Source organism: Acanthisitta chloris, unplaced genomic scaffold (genome assembly GCF_000695815.1).
Source record: "Acanthisitta chloris isolate BGI_N310 unplaced genomic scaffold, ASM69581v1 scaffold10918, whole genome shotgun sequence".
Taxonomy (NCBI): Eukaryota; Metazoa; Chordata; class Aves; order Passeriformes; family Acanthisittidae; genus Acanthisitta; species Acanthisitta chloris.
Window position 1 is genome coordinate 26036 of NW_008686629.1, and position 21142 is coordinate 47177.

General features: G+C 43.9%; 1 protein-coding gene across 1 annotated transcript in view; it reads right to left on the minus strand.

Annotated features, from left to right (window-relative positions):
- The window catches only part of CLMP (CXADR-like membrane protein), a 39119-nt gene extending 25558 nt beyond the window's left edge, over positions 1-13561 (minus strand). Inside the window, 2 exon segments of the mRNA XM_009080249.1 lie at positions 13416-13453; positions 13455-13561. Coding sequence (XP_009078497.1) covers positions 13416-13453; positions 13455-13561 — 145 coding nt within the window.
- Positions 13562-21142: the final 7581 nt, after the last annotated feature.

The following is a 21142-nucleotide window of genomic DNA, read 5'->3' on the forward strand; positions in this document are numbered from 1 at the left end:
TCTAAACACAGGAGACAGGACTCAAGCACTTCCTCCTTTAGGAAGTATGGCTGAGTGTATTTCCTACAAAATTTATAAAGAATTCAAAGCAAGGACTTTGCATGGCTCCTTAAGATTTCAAACTCTTCCTCCCTAAATGCTGAAGGAGCTGCTTCTGTCAGAGCACAGTTACATCCCAGTGACATGACATACAAATGCAAACAGACAGCAGCTATAAGCTCTTTGAAAGGGCAGGATGATAAAAAAAACCCCACATAATCAAACCCTTTACCAATACTCCACATTTTGTCTGAAGATCATAAACCACATTACATAACTGAGACATTGCCCTTCTTACAGCTGAGGAAACCAAGGGTGCAGAAGGACTTGTAAAATCACCTCCTGGGAGTGCAGTTGGGATGAGACAAGTTAATAAACAGCAGACTTGAGCCTTAGCAGGGAAAACTTCCATTCCAACAGATTGCAGAGGTACCACTGGAACTGGAAGCCAAACCAGATTCAAGGAAGCAGAAGACAACAGAATCATTAAGGATGGAAAAGACCTCTGAGATGATCAAGTCCAACCTACGACCTAACACCACCATGGGAACATGGTGCCATGTCCAGTGTCTCAGCCACCTCCAGGGTTGGTGCCTCCACCACCTCCCTGAGCAGCACATTCCCATCTTCCCACCTCTTCTCCTTACAAACAATTCTGACTTTTCCTGTAGAGAGCACCATGTTTTGTATGGCATTATCCATGCATTAGCCACTGTACTTCCTTCAGGAAGTCTCTTCCTCCACCTGAAGCATAAGGGAAGTGTCTTGCTCAGCCTTCCAGGAGCTCTGAAAGGCAGATAATCAACAGAGCTCCTCTACCCATCAGTTCAACCTGTCTCAACAACCACAGCACAGCTCAGAACCCAAGCAATCCTAATGTTCCAGTATCTTTAATCTCTCACAGTTGCCTAGGACATTTTCCCTGGCATCTAACTCTGAGTGTTCATATATTATGTACCACTTCTGGATCAGAGAGGGATGAAGAGAATATGAGCAGTGACTGCTATTTAAAGTGTCTGCAGCAATAACACTTAGCTGCTGCTACATCAAGTCTGCCCTGCCTGCCCAGGATGAAGATCAGTGATGGAGGTGTTTATAAAGCATGCATAATCATTACCTGCTCCATTACTGCTGTTAGAATGCATGGCTGGCACTCAGTGCTGCCCACTGTGTGCTGCTCCACCAGCTCCCTCTGCTAGGGGAATTCTTGGTGGTTTATTTTTAATCCTGCATCATAATCAGGCCCTAATTTTATGCATATTGGGCTCAGGATATTTTTTCCCCTTTCTCTTACATTGTCAGTCTGTTTGTCACATCCTTGCTGAAGGGGATTCCTCACTTGAAGTCCTTTCTCTGGGTAGGGGAGGATGGCCTCTTTTGGTTGAGGATTATAGGCTCTGACAGTGCTGACACAGAAAAATAAAACCCCAGAATGATTTAAAGCCATGAGCAGGGCTGTTTCCTCCAGATCAGGAATATATGGTTACTACTGTCCTTTCCTCCTATAACAGCCTCAGCTTAAACCCAGATCCAGAGAGCAATCCCAGCTCCTCTGACAGCCTCCACCACATCCTGCACTCCTCACTTGCTGATAAGACTATCAAGTTTTAGAAACAAGGAGACCACACACTGTCTCCCCTCCATGACCTGAAGCATTTATGGCCCAGGGTCACAGCAGAAATAATACTGGAGCTGAGACACTCTGAATGAAGACGCTTGGATCTACTCAGAAATCAAAAAAAAAAAATCACAAAGCTCCTAAATCCAGAGCAATTAGATCACAGGGCCAGGCAGATCCATGCTGGAAGGTGCTAGAAGACATCCTTGAAAGAAGAGAGTATTGAGGGAGTTCAGTTCCAATCCACTTCACACAGATGTTTTAGACAAACAATTTATTTACTTTTCAGTGGTTTTTTTCCCCTCCGTTCTGCTTATACAAGATAATCATAAAAAAATCAAGCAGCATTTAAATCATGGAAAAAATAGTGCTAATTACTCCCTGAATCAGCTCCTTCCTTGCAGGAACTGGAAATGATTCTCCCTTCCAAGAGCTGAAGATATTCCCATGCTAGACTGACTACATCTTTTGGGGAGTGATGTTCCACTGCTGTGACACTGTCAGAACCTGGAGATTTACAGCAAACATCCCAGATCCCACCCAAGGCTTGTGAAGCCCCAAACCACAGGAGAAGATGTGCATAGAGAGTTAAAAGAGCTCCAGCATACTCAAAGCATGTCTCATCAGCATGAAGGATGCCAGCAGCTATTGGAGCTGCTGTGTTTCTGGGCAGGCTGGGTTTTCCATGCACATGGGCTGGGGAAGAGGAAATATTGAGAGGACAACCCTGAGGACAGGAACTAGAAGGAAAGCTACAGCCAGAAGCAAAGGATGCTGCACACATGGGTTTGCATCACATCGTGGTGGGGGGAGAGGCTGCAAGTCTGCTCTGTAAGTAGGGAAGACAGGCAGGAGTGGCACTGGAAGGGGAAAGGTTTTTACATATGTCACATGCCATTGCAAAGTGATAAAAAGGATTTGCATTCAAAGGATTCTCCTCAGGGAAGGAAGGCTTTGTCAGAATAAAGGACATGGCTCTACCCAGCTCTGCTCCACTCAGTGATGGGTTTGGAGCACATGGGAAGCACCCAGAGGAGCTTTGGGAGCCACTGGAAATCACTCAGAGCCAACAATTGGGGTTTTTACTCTTCACTTAACGTTTCTGAGCTGGGCTAGGCCAAGCCAAACACCAGTATGGCAACTATAAACCCAAGCATGAACTACCAGTGCTTTGGTTTCTGAGAACAAAGAATGGAACTGGGAACACTCTTCAGCAGTGCTCAGAAAAACCACTAATAAGGGAGAAAAATAAAACCCCCAAACGTCTAACTGGCTAGTTAAAAATCATTCCACATGCATGAATAATCAGCTTTTTTCTCTCTATTTTTTTTCTTTTGCTTAAAGATATGTCTAAGGAGGGGGAGGAAAGAAGGAATGGTTGGCTGAATTGCTTTGGTTCCCAACTTTTCTGCCTTCTCACTGCATGAACCCCTGCTCTAGAACTGCACAAAGAGATGCTAACCTGGTGCCTGGTTTGTTTAGAGACAGCAAGCAGGAAGAAAACTTGGTTTAAGACTTTCTGGATTGCTGTTCAAGCTTTCAGGTCTGCAGTGTTGTAGGGAACAGTGCAAAGAGGCAAAGAAACATCCCCTGCCTCAGAGCACTTCAAATCCAGACAAGTGTCATCCTAAACAGTTCCAGCTGGTGCTATAAGGCTCAGTTTATTCCATTCACCTTCTGGTTTTGGCTTCTCTCCTCTCTTCTGATGCTTTTTTCACAGGGTATGGAGCAGGGGATGATGCCTGCTGACACCACCACTGCCTTTTCCTAATGGGAATGCATTCACTGCTGTCCCATAACGAAAGCAGCATGCCCAGGGCATTACTAAATAGGAAAAAGATGCAAGCTCAGGTAATTAGAGGGGAAAAAGTATTGTGTAATACAGGATCGGTAGCTTCAGAGCAGAGAGGCTCAGAGTTTTGAGCTTCCCTTGTACCAGGTCATATTGGGTCTGAATTAACTGACAGCTGCAGAATTGTCTCTCCCCTTGACTCCAGGGGTAGCCTCAGGCTAAATGGAAGGAGCTGACAAAGCCAGATAAGCTGGAATCCATTTGCCACAGCGAGTGGCACTGATGGGAAGCCTCTTCCCCCATTAAACCAGTGCCTTGTCTTCCCAGGCTCGCTCTGGACTTTCCCAGCTCCATTTCTGCAGTGATTTCAGGGCACTTTGCAGCTCATGAGGGAAAGGTTGTTAGGTTGTGAGTGCTCTTACTTATTGTGCAGAGGAGCAGCTGAGGCACAAAACATTTTCTAATGCACCCCCAAAACTTTGAAGCCTTAAAAGGCCACCTGACAGCACAGACTTGGTGTGACCAAGCTCATGTGTCCCTAGACTTGCTTCTTCCAGAGTACTAATCCTCCACAACACTTGAGCTGGAGACACTCAAAACTAACAGGCACTTAGACATGGAGCCCGAATTACTAAATCCCTGAGTCACTAGGCAAATCAAGACTGGAATCTAGACATCCTGAATGCTTCTTTGACCAGAAGACACTCACAATGGCCTAAAATTCCCCTTTGAAAAGAAGAGAGAGAATCGCAGCATTTGTCAACACAAAAGCTATTCTCTGTCTGCTTCAAATTGCCTTTGTCTCCAAGCAAGGGCTTGAAACAATGGAAAGGAAGAGAGGGTTTGCCCACAGCACAGACCACATGAGAACAAAACAAAGCTGCACTGTGGAAACATCCATCACTGTTGGATGGATTCAGTAAAACAGTTCCTTATGTGGAATGCTGAGGCTCCTGGGGATTAGCACCAAGCTCTCAAAGTGTCACCTCAGTGACACCCTGCCATGGATATCTGTGATGGAATCGACCTTCTCCAGGCATCAAACCAGAAAATGCCACAACAGCATCAGAGCTGGTGACCAGGAATACTTTCTCAGACCAGATGTAATGCTTAATGGCTCATCTGGAATTGAGTTTCTGAACTTTACTGATGAAATACATAACAGTCTGCTTTGTGCTCAAGTGACAAATACTCAGTGCTGGGATATCACAGCAGTATTCATCCTACAAAGACACTACAAAGTCCTTCCTTCCAGGCAGGGATGAAGCTGGCCCAGGTGGGGCCAGTGACATCCAACCCCAGGCAGAGCAGAACACATGAAAAAGAACATCACCAACACTTGAGCAACAGCAACAAGGAGTTATGGAAGCAATAAGCAATCTCCAGAATTTTATTCATCCAGATCACTGATACATATCATTCCCACTTTTAAAATCAAGGGGCATGGCTCCTCAGTCACCATATGAAGCTAAATTTCGTGTGATGTTGCTCAAAATTTGCTCAGGTCCAACCTGCAGTTCCTGTTGTACTTGAACTCAGGTTCCTAACTGACTCCTAACATCAGATCAGGTTTACTGCTCATCTCTGAGTACAATATATGTGTGTATTATATATATTATATATATACCAGTCCCTCAGTGTCTGCAGAGCTCTGCTCTGAAGCCTTTACCCATGGTAAAACCACTGAAGCAAAGAGCTGCTAATAACCCTGTGCTCTGCAGGCCCAACTCCCCTCAACCTCCTGCAGCATGACTAAGGACATGAAAGGCTTCACTAAGTGTGATTGAAAGCTCTGACACCATTTCAAGACTGTTTTCATGCTTGAGGAGTTTGCAGAGATGCTACCAGAGCCCTCAGAAAACGAGGCAGTGCTCCAGCATCCCTTGGCAGTGGTGCGTGGCTTCGTTTTTTGGGGAGGACACAGGAGCTCAGGCTCATCTGGCTAAAACACACTGCACCAAATTCTTCACTTCACATCCCTAGAAGTCATCAAGGTCCCTCAGCAGGCTGCTGCTTGCCATTCTGAGCACACTAAGCCTGTTGGCTTTCCACGAGCAGCTCTTGTGTGTGCTCATGTCTTACAAGACCCAGAGAGCATTTAGCAGACATGCACTGAAGCTGCATGTTGCTGGGCTAAGAGCAGTGCTAGTGCCAGTTAGTGCCTGGGGAAAATGAAGCAATTTCCTTCATATTACTCACCAGGATCCACAGCAGGATTCCCAGCACCCTACCAGACACCAACCTCAAGCCTCACTTCGGCAGATTTGCTCTGGAATTAACCCATCACAGCAGAGCACCAAATCTGCTTCACTACCTTTTGTTGCAGAGGTTTGATAAATGGTCCTTTGTTCAGGGAGAAGAAAAAAAAAAAAAAAGCCCTGATGTTGGAGAACGTGGCTCCTTTTTCCTCTGGTCCCTGGAATTGTGATTGGAAATAATTGGAAGTGTCACTGGAAGTAATCAGAAGTGACAGTCCCTGGGCTACAAGGCTTTTGCTTCGAGTCTAACGATCCCCCCGCAAAACAAAGCCTAAATTTAAACAATGAAGTCATAAAGTGATTTGCCTTCAAGGTTGAAAACCCTGCAATATTTTTTTTTTTTAAGCAAAAAAACCAACAGAGAAGTGCCTGGCTCTGGTTTGGTTCAATATCCAAGGCTTGCTGTGTGACATGACAGACATCCCTCTGCACACACAGACACCCCAACCACTCCCTGGCCCTGTGCAGCCCTAATAGACACACAGAGGTTCATATCTATATGAAACATTTCCATAGCTTTTACAGTTTTAAGGGAAAAAAAATAATAGAACTAGCCTGAGCAGGGTGAGCTATGAGATTCAGCCAACACACATCTCAAATATTCCAATACATTCCATATTCAAACACTGGAAAACCACCTAATTCCAATATATTTCCTCAAGCACAAAAAGGGGAAGAAATGGAATCACTATTTTGTCCACACTGCAGTTTTGTAAAGGCCTTTTATCAGCTCTCTTGATACTAAATGCCATCAGGCACTTATGGGAAGTCTCTGCTCCAAAAACCTTATAGCCAAAATAGACTCCACAGGTACATCCTAGCTAGAAAAACTTTTTCCTTCTCTTATACACAAATTAATTCAGACACTAAACACATAGCCCAGAATTTCCCTCCTGTGACACTTTTCTGGGAACACAGCAGCACTTCACAGCATGAGTTTTGGTATTAAAAAGCCACTAATATATGATCAGGTATCTTATTAGATAATAAGGATAAGTCCCTCCAGGTGACAGGTAAAGGACCTCAGCTTGTTCAGCTGTAGCTGGTGGATTCAGCTGTTCAGTGATGTGCCCATCACTACTTCTACCCATGTTTGAGGACATTTTAGAAGGCAAACAGCTTTAAGTCAGAGCTGCAAAGGTTTCAGACAGGCAACAACTGCTCCCTCACCTCCAGGCAGTGTTCACCCACCTGTGTCTAGGTGAGCTTTTAAATATTCCCTACCCAATATGGTCCTGCTAGGCTGAATTGCACAGAGGTTTTTCCAAGTGTGACCCTCCTCCCCCAGCAGAGCAGTGCTGTGGTAGCCCCAGTGCAGCCCAACCATGGTCATCACTTGCCTCTAACTGTGCACGCTCCATTTCAGAAGTCTGTTTCCAGGAGAACAGCCTTCTCCTCTGCCAGTGCACATTAGGAGCACAACAGAATCCTCACTGACCTTTTTCCTACCAAAGGCAATGAAACTGCAGGCACTAAGCTGAACTTCAACCTTTCTACCTAGTCAGTCGGGAACGAGTCACATCCACTCAAAGGCTTCATCTTCCAGCCCCAGAAATGGGTGGAAGATGCACAGGAGGAGAGACAGGCTCAAAGTCTAATGTAATGTATATTGATTCTTGTGGGACAGCAGATCTGCCATCATCAATCTGGGTCTGGCCCATTAAGGGAAATGCTGAGTTACATCATTTGCCTTTTTGAAACTGCCAAATGCTATCCTGGAGAAGATAAAAGAGTAGATGAAGACAGGACTTGTTTTAACAACTTCTATCACATTCACCACCTTCAATGACTCTTAAAATTGTTGTCCTCCTCCTCCTAACTTGTTACAAAGACAAGCTCAAGCTACCTAGTGAGTCACATGAATAAACCAAGGTGCCAAAAGGTGCATGAGCTCAGCCTGGCAGTGCAGCACCATCCTCCTCACATTGCCCAGCTGCTTTTGCTAGGACTGAGACAGCTCCTGGGAGAAAAGGACCACCTTGATTCAGTGTTTTTAACCCAGTCTAGAGCTCCCAGTTTGTGCTGAATGCACCTTCTCTGTGTCCCTGCTCAGGGAAATGCAATGTTTCAGGCACAGTTTGAAGCCCTGGCTGGCACAGGTGGGATGTTCCTCCACTAAGCAATACTGAAGAAGTAAAGAGCCCAAGAGATGAACAAGTTGGAAGTTCACCCTCCTTTTCACCATCACTTCACACACCTCTCATTGTTCTGCTTCCTGCATCCTCCACTATCCTCTCATTTGAGTCTCTATTCACAGACCTCTCTGACCTGACTTCACCCTTGACTTTTTTGCTGGGCTGCTTCTGTAAACTAACCATTGCTAAAAACAGATGAAGAAACAGCTTTGGGGATTTAAAAAAAAAACCCCAACCACCCAACCCATTCATCTTTGAGCCAGGGCACAGCCCATCCCCACTGCACCCAGAGCAGCTTCTTCTCTAACACATTAGTGCACAAAGATAGGCACAATATTGTGTGCACATCAGCAAAGCTTCCCCTGCAAGTGTGTAAAGGACATTGCAGAGACAACACTGACTACAGCCTGGGCTAACACAGGCAACTTCTCTAAGTAGAAATCTAAGAGGTACTTTGATGAAGACTGTGGGGAAAAGGGACAAAAAGCAGCTTGCAGTCCTCATTTCATTGCTGCTAAATCCATCATCATTTCTTCCTGTGCAGCAAACACTTAGACAAGATATTTTCCCAATACACTCCAGACTGTCAGTGAGTGCTTACATATCTTTTCAGGCAGTCCTGAAAACCCTAACAAATCCCAAACTGCAAACCTGCTAAGTTTCCTTCTAAAGCTCTGTATTTGCCTTGAGGAAAACAGGAGTGTTTATCGTGATCCTGAGGATAAACATCAAGATATCTCCAAGCCAGTTGTGCAATGGCATTTCTGGGAAGCTTGTGCTGCTGGGACACAAAATGTCCTTCTGAAGTGGCCCAGAGTACCCCACAGAACAGACCACTAATTCTACATGGAGGAGACAGGGGCCAGGGTGGGTACAAAGGCTAAACACCAGTTTTCCATGGGAAATTCTGCAAATTTGCCTTCCCTCTGGCACTTATTTCCCATAAAAATCAACTCATCTGCACAATTCCCACTCAACTTTGGCATGCTGCTTTGTCTCACTCTGGCAGGTTACTTTTTTTCTCCTTTTCTCCCTTGTGGTAAAATGGGAAAAAAAAGCAGAAAGGCTAAAAATAACCCTTAAAATAAACTTGAAGGTGTTCAAACCCCAAACTATTTCATAGCAAACAAAGCACTACTAGAGGAAAAATAGACTATTTTTCATCAAGTGCCTTGACAGAAAGTATTTGATGCAAACCATCCTTGGCTTTAGAAAGATTAGTGTCTCACAAAGAGTGTTAACACTGATATTCCACCAGATAGCAACTCAGTTATGTCTGGCTCCTTTGAATTCCCCCTGGAGTGACAAATGGATATGCTGCTTCTCTTTACTCCCTTTCTTAGGTATTCCCAGAGCAGTTTTCTCTTAAAGATCTCTTTGGCCTGTCCTATAATTAAGTTCACACTACTGTAACAGGCTGAATCTTGCATGAGGTTGATGTTTCCTTGTTTGCTTTTGGAGTTTGTGAGAGAAATGATTATCAGTGACATGAGGCTGTCCTTGGGACAATATTGTGAGCTAAATACAAGTTACCTACATTCCTTTGAAATCCAGTGAGAGACAAGGTGAAATCAAAGGCTGAAAAGACACAAAACCCCTTTTCACAGCTACAGATTCTTATTTTACTCTACTCCTGAGCCAAGGCTCTGGTTAAGTGCTGTAAAAACATGGGGCAAAGCCCACCAAGCTTCTAAGTACACCATGAAACAAAGACAAGGAGAAATCAGAGAAAATTAGGATATATTAAGTGTATTATGTGCTGTTAGTTAGGAGAAATCGGAGAAAATTAGGAGATATTAAGTGTATTATGTGCTGTTAGTTATCTCTGAGAATCACCTTCTGATTTATACTATTCTGTGACAGTCTCTGAGTCTTAGAATCATGGAATCATCAAGGCTGGAAGAGACCTCTAAGATCGTCAAGATCATTAACCTGTCACTGCAGGAACCTCTAAACCAGATCCTCCAGTGCCAGATCCAGATACCTCTTAAACACCTCCAGGGATGGTGACTCCACCACCTCCCTGGGCAATATTCCACTGCCTGAACACCCTCACAGGGAAAACATTTCTCCTGACATCTAAGAAACTTGGGAATACCTGGAAAAATCAGGAGAAATAAGATCTATCAGGTTGCTTAGAACAGTCTTTGCTTTTTCCTGGTTCCAAGCAGAAACATTTCAGTGGAGTGTAAACCCCACCGAGATCAGGAGTGCTGTTTGAAACACCAACACTGCAGTGGTTCTTGGCTTAGCTGGAGCATGGGACAGGGAGGGTTTAGGGAGCAGGATCTCAGGGAGATGAGATAGGACACACTGCAGGTTGTCAGTGCTCCCAGAGCAGGAGAAGACCAGAGTCACACACTGGAGCACAGCCCCAGGCTGACCTAGCGCTGCTGAACGCTGTGGAGCTGCTCCCAGATCATCTCCAATTTCCCAGCCACAAGTCTGGTGAATACCTGGGCAGTGTGTGCTGTCAGAGCCGATCGCTCATGCCAACAGGCACTGGAAGGATCTGCACCATAACCTTTCTCCCAGTGCAGTGAGACAGTCGGAGCCTGAGCGTGGGATGCAGCAACTGCAAACCCCTGGGACAGAGCTGTAAGAGACTCCTTGACCTCAGAGCTTAGAGGGCAAAGCTCAGCTACATCCAGACAGAAGGTATTTCTGCTGGCACAGCTGTACCCACTCTAGCAGTACCAGCCCAGGGTAACACACCAGTTCACCACACTGAGCACATCTTGGCCAGGTAATCACACATCACATTTCACATACAACCCCCAACACTAATGTAAAAGTTTACTGCCAATAGCACTGAACCTTTACATTATTGCAATTGGAGTGGAATGGAAATTGGAGTGCAAAGGTATAAAAAAAGTGGGTTTTTTTCCTTTTCCAGAGGACCATTCCCATCCTTGTTCTTTAAGAAGCAATGCAAGTTGGATATTGGTTATATATAGACACATTTAATTATCTGCTCTAAGTCTGGAAAGCAAAGAATACCTATCACACAAATTAGAACACTCTTGTTTGTCTTGAGGCTCCATTAATTTCTCTAGATTAATTTCTTCACCATTCACCTCCACAAAGGTGGGTGAGTGATTTGCTTTGGCACATATAGTGCTTGGAATATCCTGATGCCATCAGTTTCTGAAGGGCAGAGCACATAGATAAGCCAACAAGTGAAGGAAAAGCACATAATAGCAGTGCCAAAGCCAGGCATGCCAACATCTCCTGCAAACAGATTAGATTACAAGAAAATTAGCTTTTTACTTGAATGGAAGGCACGTTAAAAATATTCACTGTTGACTTGGAGGGGGTAAAAAGACAGAGAAGATTTCCAGCCCCTGAAAACTCAAAGTAATTCAGTAAAACTTTTACATGGAACAATTGAAATGTGTCATTTTTCCTTATTGGACACATTTAATCCTTCTTCAATTTTCTACCATTTGACTGGCTGAAAAAGGCAAAGTTCCATTAGGAAGTTTTTACACTTCGAAGTAAGTTGTAACAAATATTTCCCAGCCTCGTTGTATTCAGGAGGATTAAGGAACAGGCAACCACAATATTTTCTTTCTTTTCCCTGGAACTTGCTTTTAATATTGGTGAACGAAGCTGTACACAGAGCAGAAAGACCTAGTCATCTGTTGGCAAAACAGGTAAAGCACAGACAAGACAAAGCATAGCTCAGTAACCAATGTAGGACCAGGAAACAAACCATTCCAATAAGACAAAGTACAGTTCAGTGACCAGTGTAGGACCAGGAAACAAACCATTCCAAGTTTTCCCATGAGTTTTGGGAAGTCACTCATCCTCCCTTCACCAGTGCTATGACAACTCTCACAGAGAGGCTGAGGAACCTGAGTCCCAGGTGAGGGCACGAGCTCCTGAAGGCAAAGTGTCTTTTGTTTTGTGTTCCTATCACAGTGGAGATGCCACAGACAGATCGATAAAGCCGATTGTGTTTAAGAGATAAAAGCAGCAAAGGTAACTTGGCATTACATTACAGCCCAAACCACCTTTTATCTGTGGCAACAGTTTACTCCTTTTGCTCCAAGCCTTCAACCTGTGGGAACATTCAGCAGCTGAATGGGATCCAAGACTGCAGTTCCCCTTTGTCTCCATCAGCAAAGGTTAGCAACCTTCTGTCTCCCTGATATCCACAGATTCACTTTCTTGACCATCCCTGCAGGGCTGATCAGCCCAAACACCTCTGGCAGAAGTCTACCTGGTCCTACCCTTGTGTCTCACCTCCTGGAGTCATCTTTAAACACTCTCTCTCCACCAGAGTGAGACACCAAAGGCCAAAGTAGATGTACAGGGGGAACCAACTGCTGCCTGCACTCCCCTGCAGCTTCTCCAGCACATCCAAGCCCCCCTGTCACATCCCTATGGACAAGACCTTTGCTAACAGCAATCCTTGAGCCAACACCTTTTCTGCAATTCATTCAGCAGCCTTATCCATGCTTTCAGGTATGGAAGAATCTGTCTAGTCCACATTCTACACCTGGGAGACCTAAGGAACTGTGCTGTTCCCCCCTCGCAACACTTCTTTATAGCTGTTTAAAACCTCTATCTGCCTGTGTCCAGCCACAGAAACCCACCCCCATCCTGTGGGGCTCAACCCCTCCCAGGGAATCAGAGACCTATCAACTCTTTCACACTTGTACCCGTGTTCTTGGGGCAGAGGAAGCCCCAGAATTCACAGCCTTTGCCCATCCACCCCAGATTTCAGTGTGTGTGCCTGTCAGCACGACGTGGTGAGCAGAACAGAGACAGCAGCTCACTCATCACATTACAGTGCCTCTGGAGGTGCAGAAACCCAGGCTGCTTCTGAGTCAGTCCTGGAGACAAGCCCCTCACAGACCTCAGGGCTGCAAACTCTTTTCTCCACAGGCTTGAACAAACAGCTCTCCAGCCCTTCTGCCTTCACTCTCCTTTAAGGTCTCCTTTCCCCTTCTCTGCTCATCTCCCATCCAACACTCAGCCTCTACCTCTTCTCCTTCCCTTCCTTCAGCAGCCTTTTCTTCCCTTTCTTTGCTTCCCCCTTCATGTCCCTTCTCCCATCCTTTTCTCCCCCAGTTCCTCCCTCTTGCACTTCAGCACATCTGTTTCTAATCTTAGCCATCAATTGGCAACAATAACCCCTTTTTATTTTCCCATCTGAACGCTGAATGCCCAAGCAAATCGCAACAGAGTTAACCAAATTTGACACTATGCCTGAAACAAAGACATTTTGTTCACCTTGTTTAGCCCAAGAGGTTCAAACCCCTCACTTAGTTCATCGCTTAAAAGTGCTGCTGCCTTTAAACAAGAAATGCTACTAAATGAGTCTGTTTAACCACCACTTCTGAAATTCATGTGGCTGTTCAGAGATCTTTGCCTATCAACCTGCTAACAAAGCGACAAGAAAAGCATCAGAAGCCAAACACTATTGAAATTAGTTTTCTATAAAGTTTTTCCCTTCACAAACCATTTTTTGATCCAGCTCATCAAGAACAATTTTCAGTCACAAAGCCACGGGGGAAGTTTGATGATAAAACTAAACAAAACCAAAAAGAAAAAGATTAACTTACCTAAAAAGAGAATTGGAAGTGCAGACATTCCGTCTCCAAGCAAGAGGGACTTTTCCTCCCTTTTCCTTCTCTTCTCCCAGGAACAGCAGGCAGACCTGCCCAGGATTCAAAGAAACGCCTCTGGAATGCACTGAGTGCAATTGCATCCATGTGCCAGAAAAAGAACCAACTTCACTCTTTCTTCCCTCCTGCTATTCATCTCCTTGTCCATATTCCATCCGGATTCAGCGAGAGCTTTCGGCTCTGCTGCAGCTGCTGCTTCAGGCCCAGGAGTTTGGGGAGGGGAAGAGGCAGTGCAGGAGGAGTTCACATCTACGGCAGCAAAGACCAATTTTGCTCGTCTGAAAAGGAGAGAAGCAGAGCAAAACACTGTGCTCAATGTTCACCACATGGCTGCCTCCCACTGGAGCCCCTCCCTGCCATCAGCTGGGATTAATAGTGAAGACCAGTCATGTGGGTGAGGTACAGCTCATTTCTAGCAAGATAAATATATAGATTGATTTACCTTCCAAGGAGGAACATGAAAATTTCTCTCGTGGCCAAATAGTTAAGTTTGGAGGCTGTAAAAATCCAGCCTGGAAAAAAAAAAAATAAAAAATCAGATTCGTCACTCAAGGGCTAGAAAGAGACTCTAAAACAACCACACACACTCGTCAGAGGGATAAACACATCTATATGCTAGCTCCGTTCTCTTTTCTAGGGAATAAACTGTAGGGTTTTTAGTTTTACAGGAATATTTTCCCTGTTTTCTTCCTGGGTTTCTTTTGGAGTTTCTAGGAGGGGAAAAAATTCCTACAGATGGGTTTAATTTGGCTTCTTAGCTGTGCTTCACTGAGGAGAGAAAAAGGCAAATCAGGCAGAAATTGATTGTCTACATTTAGTGGCTGCTATGAGGTGCAACTTATAACTCAGTCCCAAAGGCCATTTTAAGGCAGCCCCAAAACCCTTTTCCAGCCCCTGTTCAGTTTCCCCCAAGTGCAGCCAGCAAAAGAGAAGGTTTGCAGTGTTACCTCAGATACTCCACTCCATCCTCTCGGGGCAATGTCCATCATACCCAGCAGAAGGCAAATCAAATGCTTTGATCCATCTTGGGGTGGAAGGAAAGCTCTGGAAGGCAGAACAGAAATTCTTCCCCTTAGGAACACTTATGAAAGGACTTCCAAGCCCTGAGGGGAAGAGCAAAGCATACACAAGTTTGCCAACCCATGGTTTGAAGCTCCAGTTTGAAGCTCTCTCATTAGCTCCCTGCGTAACTCCATCTGCACATACACATTCTATAGACTTCCCCCATAAAATTAGGGATCATATGCTGCTCTGCCTCTTCAGGGATGAGCACAAATCCCGTGCAGAGCCAGCAGTTGGGCTCAATGAGCCTTGTGGACCCTCCAGCTCAAGATATTCTGTGATTCTAGGAAGCAAACCAATATTTATGGAGCTCACAGTGAGGGGCACAACACTTGGAAGCTCTACAGGAATTTGTACCTAATCTGTTCATGACCTTAGAGCTTTACAAACATATATAGGCAGACAAGAAACTGCTTCCCATGCCAAAAATCAAAGCTCGGATTCAGGTAGATGCCATTAGGGAGAATAAAAGGATAAAAATCATCCTTCTGCAGGCAATTTCATTAAAGTTTTACTTGCCCATCCCAGGCTCAGATGGAGACAAGAGCAACATTTGGCTCCTCCTCTCCAAAACAGCTGTTCTGTCTGTAACAGAATGTTTTAAACAGCATAGTCATCTCAAACAGGCTGATGATACAAAAATCAATCATTATTAGGCGACTACAACAGCTTCTACAGAGCAGTTTGCTCTATCCCATCTCCCCATACCCTAAGACCCAATTCCTTCAGAACTTCTGCCCACACACTTGACTGAACTGGTTCCCAGCTCTGAGTGGATCTGCAAACACCATTGATTTTCAGTGCAGGACATGAATCAATGGAGAAAAGTGCATTTCATCCCTCCCCCCTCTCTCTCTCACTCTCTCTCCAGAAGCCAAGCAGCACTGAGCTTGTCTCTCTGCATTACAAGTCTGACAGAAGATGTCCCAAGCTCTGCTGCAAACTCCCAGCATGCTGCTTGGCTTTAATAGAACCAATGCATCAGAAACCAAGGCAGGGAGAAGTGTTGGCACCCTGCACTCCCTGCCCAGCCTCCACGGAGCTGGGATGTGCAGAGGAGGAGGAGGAGGGGGATGTGAAGGATGAAAAAGGAGACCATGCATGCAAAATCTCCTCTTCATCCTCTCAGACAAGCTATGCCACAGCCTGTTCACATCACCTCCAGCACCTTCAGGAAGCTCCTCAGAGCAAGTTCTGCTTTGGGGTACAGTGGGGACTCTCCCCTTGGAGTTAGTACCTGTTGTGGCAAAGTACTTTGTGTAGTTCAGTAAGGGCTGGAGTGAGTCCATTTAAGGACACTCATCCCACTCAACACCAGCACATCCTTTCAAGACCTTTGCTGGTTGTGTTTGGGGAATAGCTCTCATCTGCTGCACATTATTCTTCTAGAAAGAGCAGATTCTTCCAGTAGGTTTGTGTCTGCTCTCACCTGGTACCATACAGCACCAGCACAGCATGGAAGAGATGTATCTGCACTTCTCAGCAGGGAGAGCAGTGAATGAGACAAATTGATGGCTGAGCTCACAAGCATTAGGGAAAAAGGTTTCCTAAACAAACCTTTACAAACCAAGTGAAGTTCTCAGGGTTCCTCTACTGCTGCTGACAGACCCTGACTGCTCAGCCCGGAGCAGGTTCTAATTAAACCACTGTTATACAAACCTCATGGTCACAGAACAGCTCTTTGTGGTCTTCCCTGTTGCTGTCTCAGTTTCAAGCCCCTGGACAGTCAGATGATCAATCCTTTCAGGAGACACTCTTAAATCTGACCATCCCAAGAACCTGCCCAACCTTTCCTAGCTTGCTCTTGAACCTCACCTAGTAGAAACAAATGGGAGGAAGCAAACTCTCTAACCCCTACTGATTTTTTGTGTATCAAGTTATTCCTTTCACCTTGTTCTTCCTCCACTGTGAAAACTACTCCTTGAGATGTAGCTGTCCCTCAGTGCTGCAGAGCTCTACACTATCTTCTTAACCCTGACCCTAACTCCTGCCCAGCAGCAGTTGTAGTGTCCTCATCTCTCAAAACACATCCAGAAGCCACATATTCCTCCAGAACTGTTATGCTATAGCAGTGACACAACTTATTGCTACTCAGCTACACTCTGCATTGATTCTTTATTTAGTCTGTTCTCCAAGACTCCCAATACAAACTTATTTCACACAGCTTAAATGATTTAAGCAGCTTATTGCTTACAGCCACTAGAAGAAAAGAGTTCATTCTTCAGGAGAACTCGAGGAGCACTTTGAATCTGAATCTCTTGAGTAAAACCACTTTTTGTTTAGTTTTTGGCTTTACAAGTGCACAAAAATTGATGACAAAAAAATGCTCTGATAAAGGAAAACTAAACCTTGCAAACAAACCAGTCCCTGAACAAGGAATCCAAACAGATAACAAGGAATGTTTGGGTAGAAAACTCAAACCCTTCACACAGATTTCCTTTCACAATAAGCCACTGGAGGAAAGGCTGATTTAGGCTGTACTGGGGCTCAGACATTGCCCTATAAACCAGTTGTTATTTAAGAAGCTCATCTCAAGCAGGCTTCAATAATTGATCATAAAAGCACTATTAGTCATTTAGTATTAGTAAAAAAATCTCACTTCAACAAGGACTAGCACTCCCAGTGTCAGGAAAAGTGACTGAGAGAAAAAAAAAAAGCAACTTAAAAGCTCCTTGAAGCTCCAGCTCAGAGCCTCAGCCCACAGAGCTCTTACTCCAATATTTATGCCTGATTTACAGGAAAACACCCTTATTACTATTTTTTGAAACCTTATTTCCTTTGTGAGCCTATAACTCCACTCAAAGGCAAAGTAAATATTTCCTCACACACAGCAACAGCATTTTGAGCCTTTACTAACTTTATGCAAAAAAAAAAGCAGCAACTTAAAAGCTCCTTGAAGCTCCAGCTCAGAGCCTCAGCCCACAGAGCTCTTACTCCAATATTTATGCCTGATTTACAGGAAAACACCCTTATTACTATTTTTTGAAACCTTATTTCCTTTGTGAGCCTATAACTCCACTCAAAGGCAAAGTAAATATTTCCTCACACACAGCAACAGCATTTTGAGCCTTTACTAACTTTATGCTGATGCTACAAAAGCAAAGAACTGAGCACAAACTGCTCACACTGCATTATTGATTGGGTACTAGAAGGCAAATCAGGTCATGATTTCAGTTTTATTACCACTAAAACCTTCCAATACTTATACAATAGAAAATTTTTACTTTCAAGTAAAGCTCTAATGCTTCTGAAAAAAAAATATCTCCTTAATTAGAGCATTAACTAGCCTAAAACCAGCATAGAAACATCACAACCAAACCATAACTTCTCCTTACCTTCAGAGCTCAGCCTGCTACAAAGAGAAATAACCAATCCAAGAAGGAAAAAGAGGGGAAAAAAAAGGCATACCAATTGGGTTTTATTCTGTTTCCTCTGCAAAAGCAGCCAATGAACCTCCAGGCTTTAATTTCCCAGCTGTGAGATGGGAAAATTGGCAAATAAAGCTCTTTGATCAGGCACAGGTGAGGAGAGTTGGGGCTCACAAGGGAAGCTCAAAGCACAGGTTATAAAGGAGAAGTTGGTTAGAGGATGGTAGGAAAGATTTAATGGCTTGGAAGTTTAAAGGTTTTCTTTTTTTCTTTTCATTCCTTGTTTAATTTGTGTGCAAAAAGTTGGAGGAAAAGCTAAACTAGCTAGGGAGATGTATTGATGTGGAAATAATGGCTAAGGAAAAAAGTTGTTTGCTGCTTTTCCTTCAAGGTAAGTTAAAACCTTGGGGTTTCTAATGCTTTGGAAGGACTTCAAAATGAAGTTTAATTAAAATTAACCAAGTTACTAACTTTTTTAAGTCAAGCAAATGAAAATGAATAAAATGTGAAGTAAATGACTTTAAAATTAAATACACTTTTTATGCTTTGGGGAAGGGCTTGAGCACATGAACTGAATTTTTTGGGAGTAAAATATGGGGAAATATAGAAAGAAACATGTGGAAAGATTGAGCAAGAGTTACTGTGCCTAAAACTCAAGGAGGATTTGGTGTCTGGGGTGTTTTTCTTGATGTGCTTGTGAGTTCTGAGCATTGTCCTGACTCTATAGAAACTTCTTACTTCTAAAAAAGCCTCAAGAAAGGTTAGTAGAGATCAAGTCTGACCTGCAAAATAATTAAGATGGTTTTTCTTTTTACCCTCAGAACAAATGTTTAAACCTTGTGAAATGAAACTGTTGAAGGCAAAAGGTGAACTTCATCCTTGAGTTTTTTCTGCTCTGGTTTAAACAAATATTTTGGTGCTTTACATGTAAATATTAGTGTTGCTTGTGAATAACTTGATAACAATATATCCTAGAATAGCCAACCACAATGTGCTTGTGGATTGGTCTCAGGTAACTTCAATCCAAGTAATTTTACCCTTCTAAACTCTCTTCTAATAAACACAAGACTGAAGCTGATATTCCTGAGCACTTCCATCACAGGATGCAGTTTTTATGACACACTTTTGCCAGCTGCCTATAGAAAAGTCAATCCTTTGGTTTGGCTAACAGAATGTACCACATTTTGGTTAGTAAACAAGATTTTCCTCTCAATATCAGAACAGATTCTTTAGAAGTGCTGACTTAGAGAAGAATTACCTTAAAAAAAGAAGTATCTTAAAGAGGGTAACTCGAGGAGAAGGAAGAAATGCTGAGTGAATTTGGCTAGAAATATGTTTATGAAGCTTAGCAGTGAAGTTGATGTTGGTGTTAGAGCAGATAGGGGTTTGTAGGAATAGTCACACTGACACTGAAATTCTCAAGCCACACTCTGATTCTCTTGATCTTCTCATTTATTCAGCCTTAGAGAAAGGAACAGGAGAACCAACAGGTCATTTCCATGTGGGAATGATCACTCTATGATGTCCCCATCCCTGATAACTTCACTTCTGCTCTCAATCTGTTGCATCACTCTGCTTAACACTAATGGAACTGTTCCATTTCATTACTGCACACCATGATTTGTTGTACTGTCACACTAATAAATAAAGCCAGACCAATCCCTGAGGCAATTCTCTTAAGATTTCCTGAAATCCCTGAGACTTTTAGGGTGTCTGACCCAAGAAAATTGACTTTTAAGGTGGGTGGCTAAGTGCTGATGGCCTGAAAATGGGAGGCCTTGAGCCTGCTCTAAAATGACTGTATCAATTATCAAGTATTGGCTTTTCAATGTGTCTTTAAGGAGTTTGGGGTTTGTGCCCTGTGTGTCCATGTGCTCCAGGAGTTGTTGGAGCTTGTGCACTTTGCCTGGACACACTTACACGTGCAAACATGTTGTTGTACACTCATGCATATATGAGCTACATAATCTCCCCAGCTGTCCTGCTGCAGCTTGCTCCAGGCAAATGTCCTGTGAGCTTATGTTTAAATAATGCCACCTAAGATAATCATTTAATGTATATTACTAATTTAATGTGAGCTCTGAGGAGTGAAGGTTCCAAGACCTGCTCTTTCAGCTCCTATTAAAATGCCAGTGTGGTCACTGAGGCTGTGACATTGACTCTGGATGGCTAAAAGACACTCAGAGAGGTTTCCTGCTCCATTGCTAAACCTTTTCTGACAGTCCCAGTCCTACCAATCAAAGCCTTTTAAACCCAAAGGACACTTGAGATGTGGTAGGAAGTCTTGAAAGCACACAAGGGACATGGCCATGAGAAGCTGTGATGCTAATGTAGGCAATGTGCTTAAAAATTGCTTTTCCAGCTCTGCCTTCTTTTCAGGATGTGACTGGATGAAATTCCACCTTCTTCTTCAGAAGAGCTCAAGTAGTGGAATAAAAAAGGCAAGGAATCCAGCAGGAAATGGCTTGTCTCTTCCCTCATGGTCTCATGTCTGTGGTCTGAGTGATTGTCAGATGGTTTGGGCACCAGTGGACAGGCTGGAAGAAGCAGGACTGGTTTATAGGAGTAACTGGATAATTGCTCAGGCCAGAGCATTAGGGAGCAGTGGCTTTCTGGCCAAGGCAGCTGTGCCACAGAGGGAGGATCTCAGGACAAGGTGTCTCTCTTGACCCTTGCCTTGGGGTGCTGAAGTGAGACAAGGCTCCTGTCTCTTGTTATTTAACAACATTTGTTCTGACACCATATCTCCTTCTCTTTTCATCTCCTCTGAGGCATTGCAGCCTGGTACCTGTTGGAGTTTTCTCTGTAGATGCTAAGATTGGTACATTTCACTGTCTCCATCCAGGACTGACCATGTTCTGGAGGTGTCTTAGTCCCTCTTTGCTTCTTAATCTGGGTCTGATAAATCTCACTTAAGTTACTGTTCTACTCTTTGCTTCCTTCCACCTCTTGTGAGTATTCCTGGGGGATGGCATGGGTTTAAGGATTTGGAAAAGCCTTACCACACATGTACCATGCTGTGAATTAATCATGTTATTAAATGAATAATCTTTCTCAAAGGCATTCCAAAAAAAACAGTTGGTGACAAAGAGTTTTAGTTAAGGTGAGCAGATAGACAAGATGAGTTTGCTCTGGTTCCTTGCCAGCCAAACTACAATGAGCCCAACATCTCTAAGGAAACCAATTTTCATGGTCCCAACAGGAAAGAAAGAAGCAGAAGGATCTCCTTCCCCT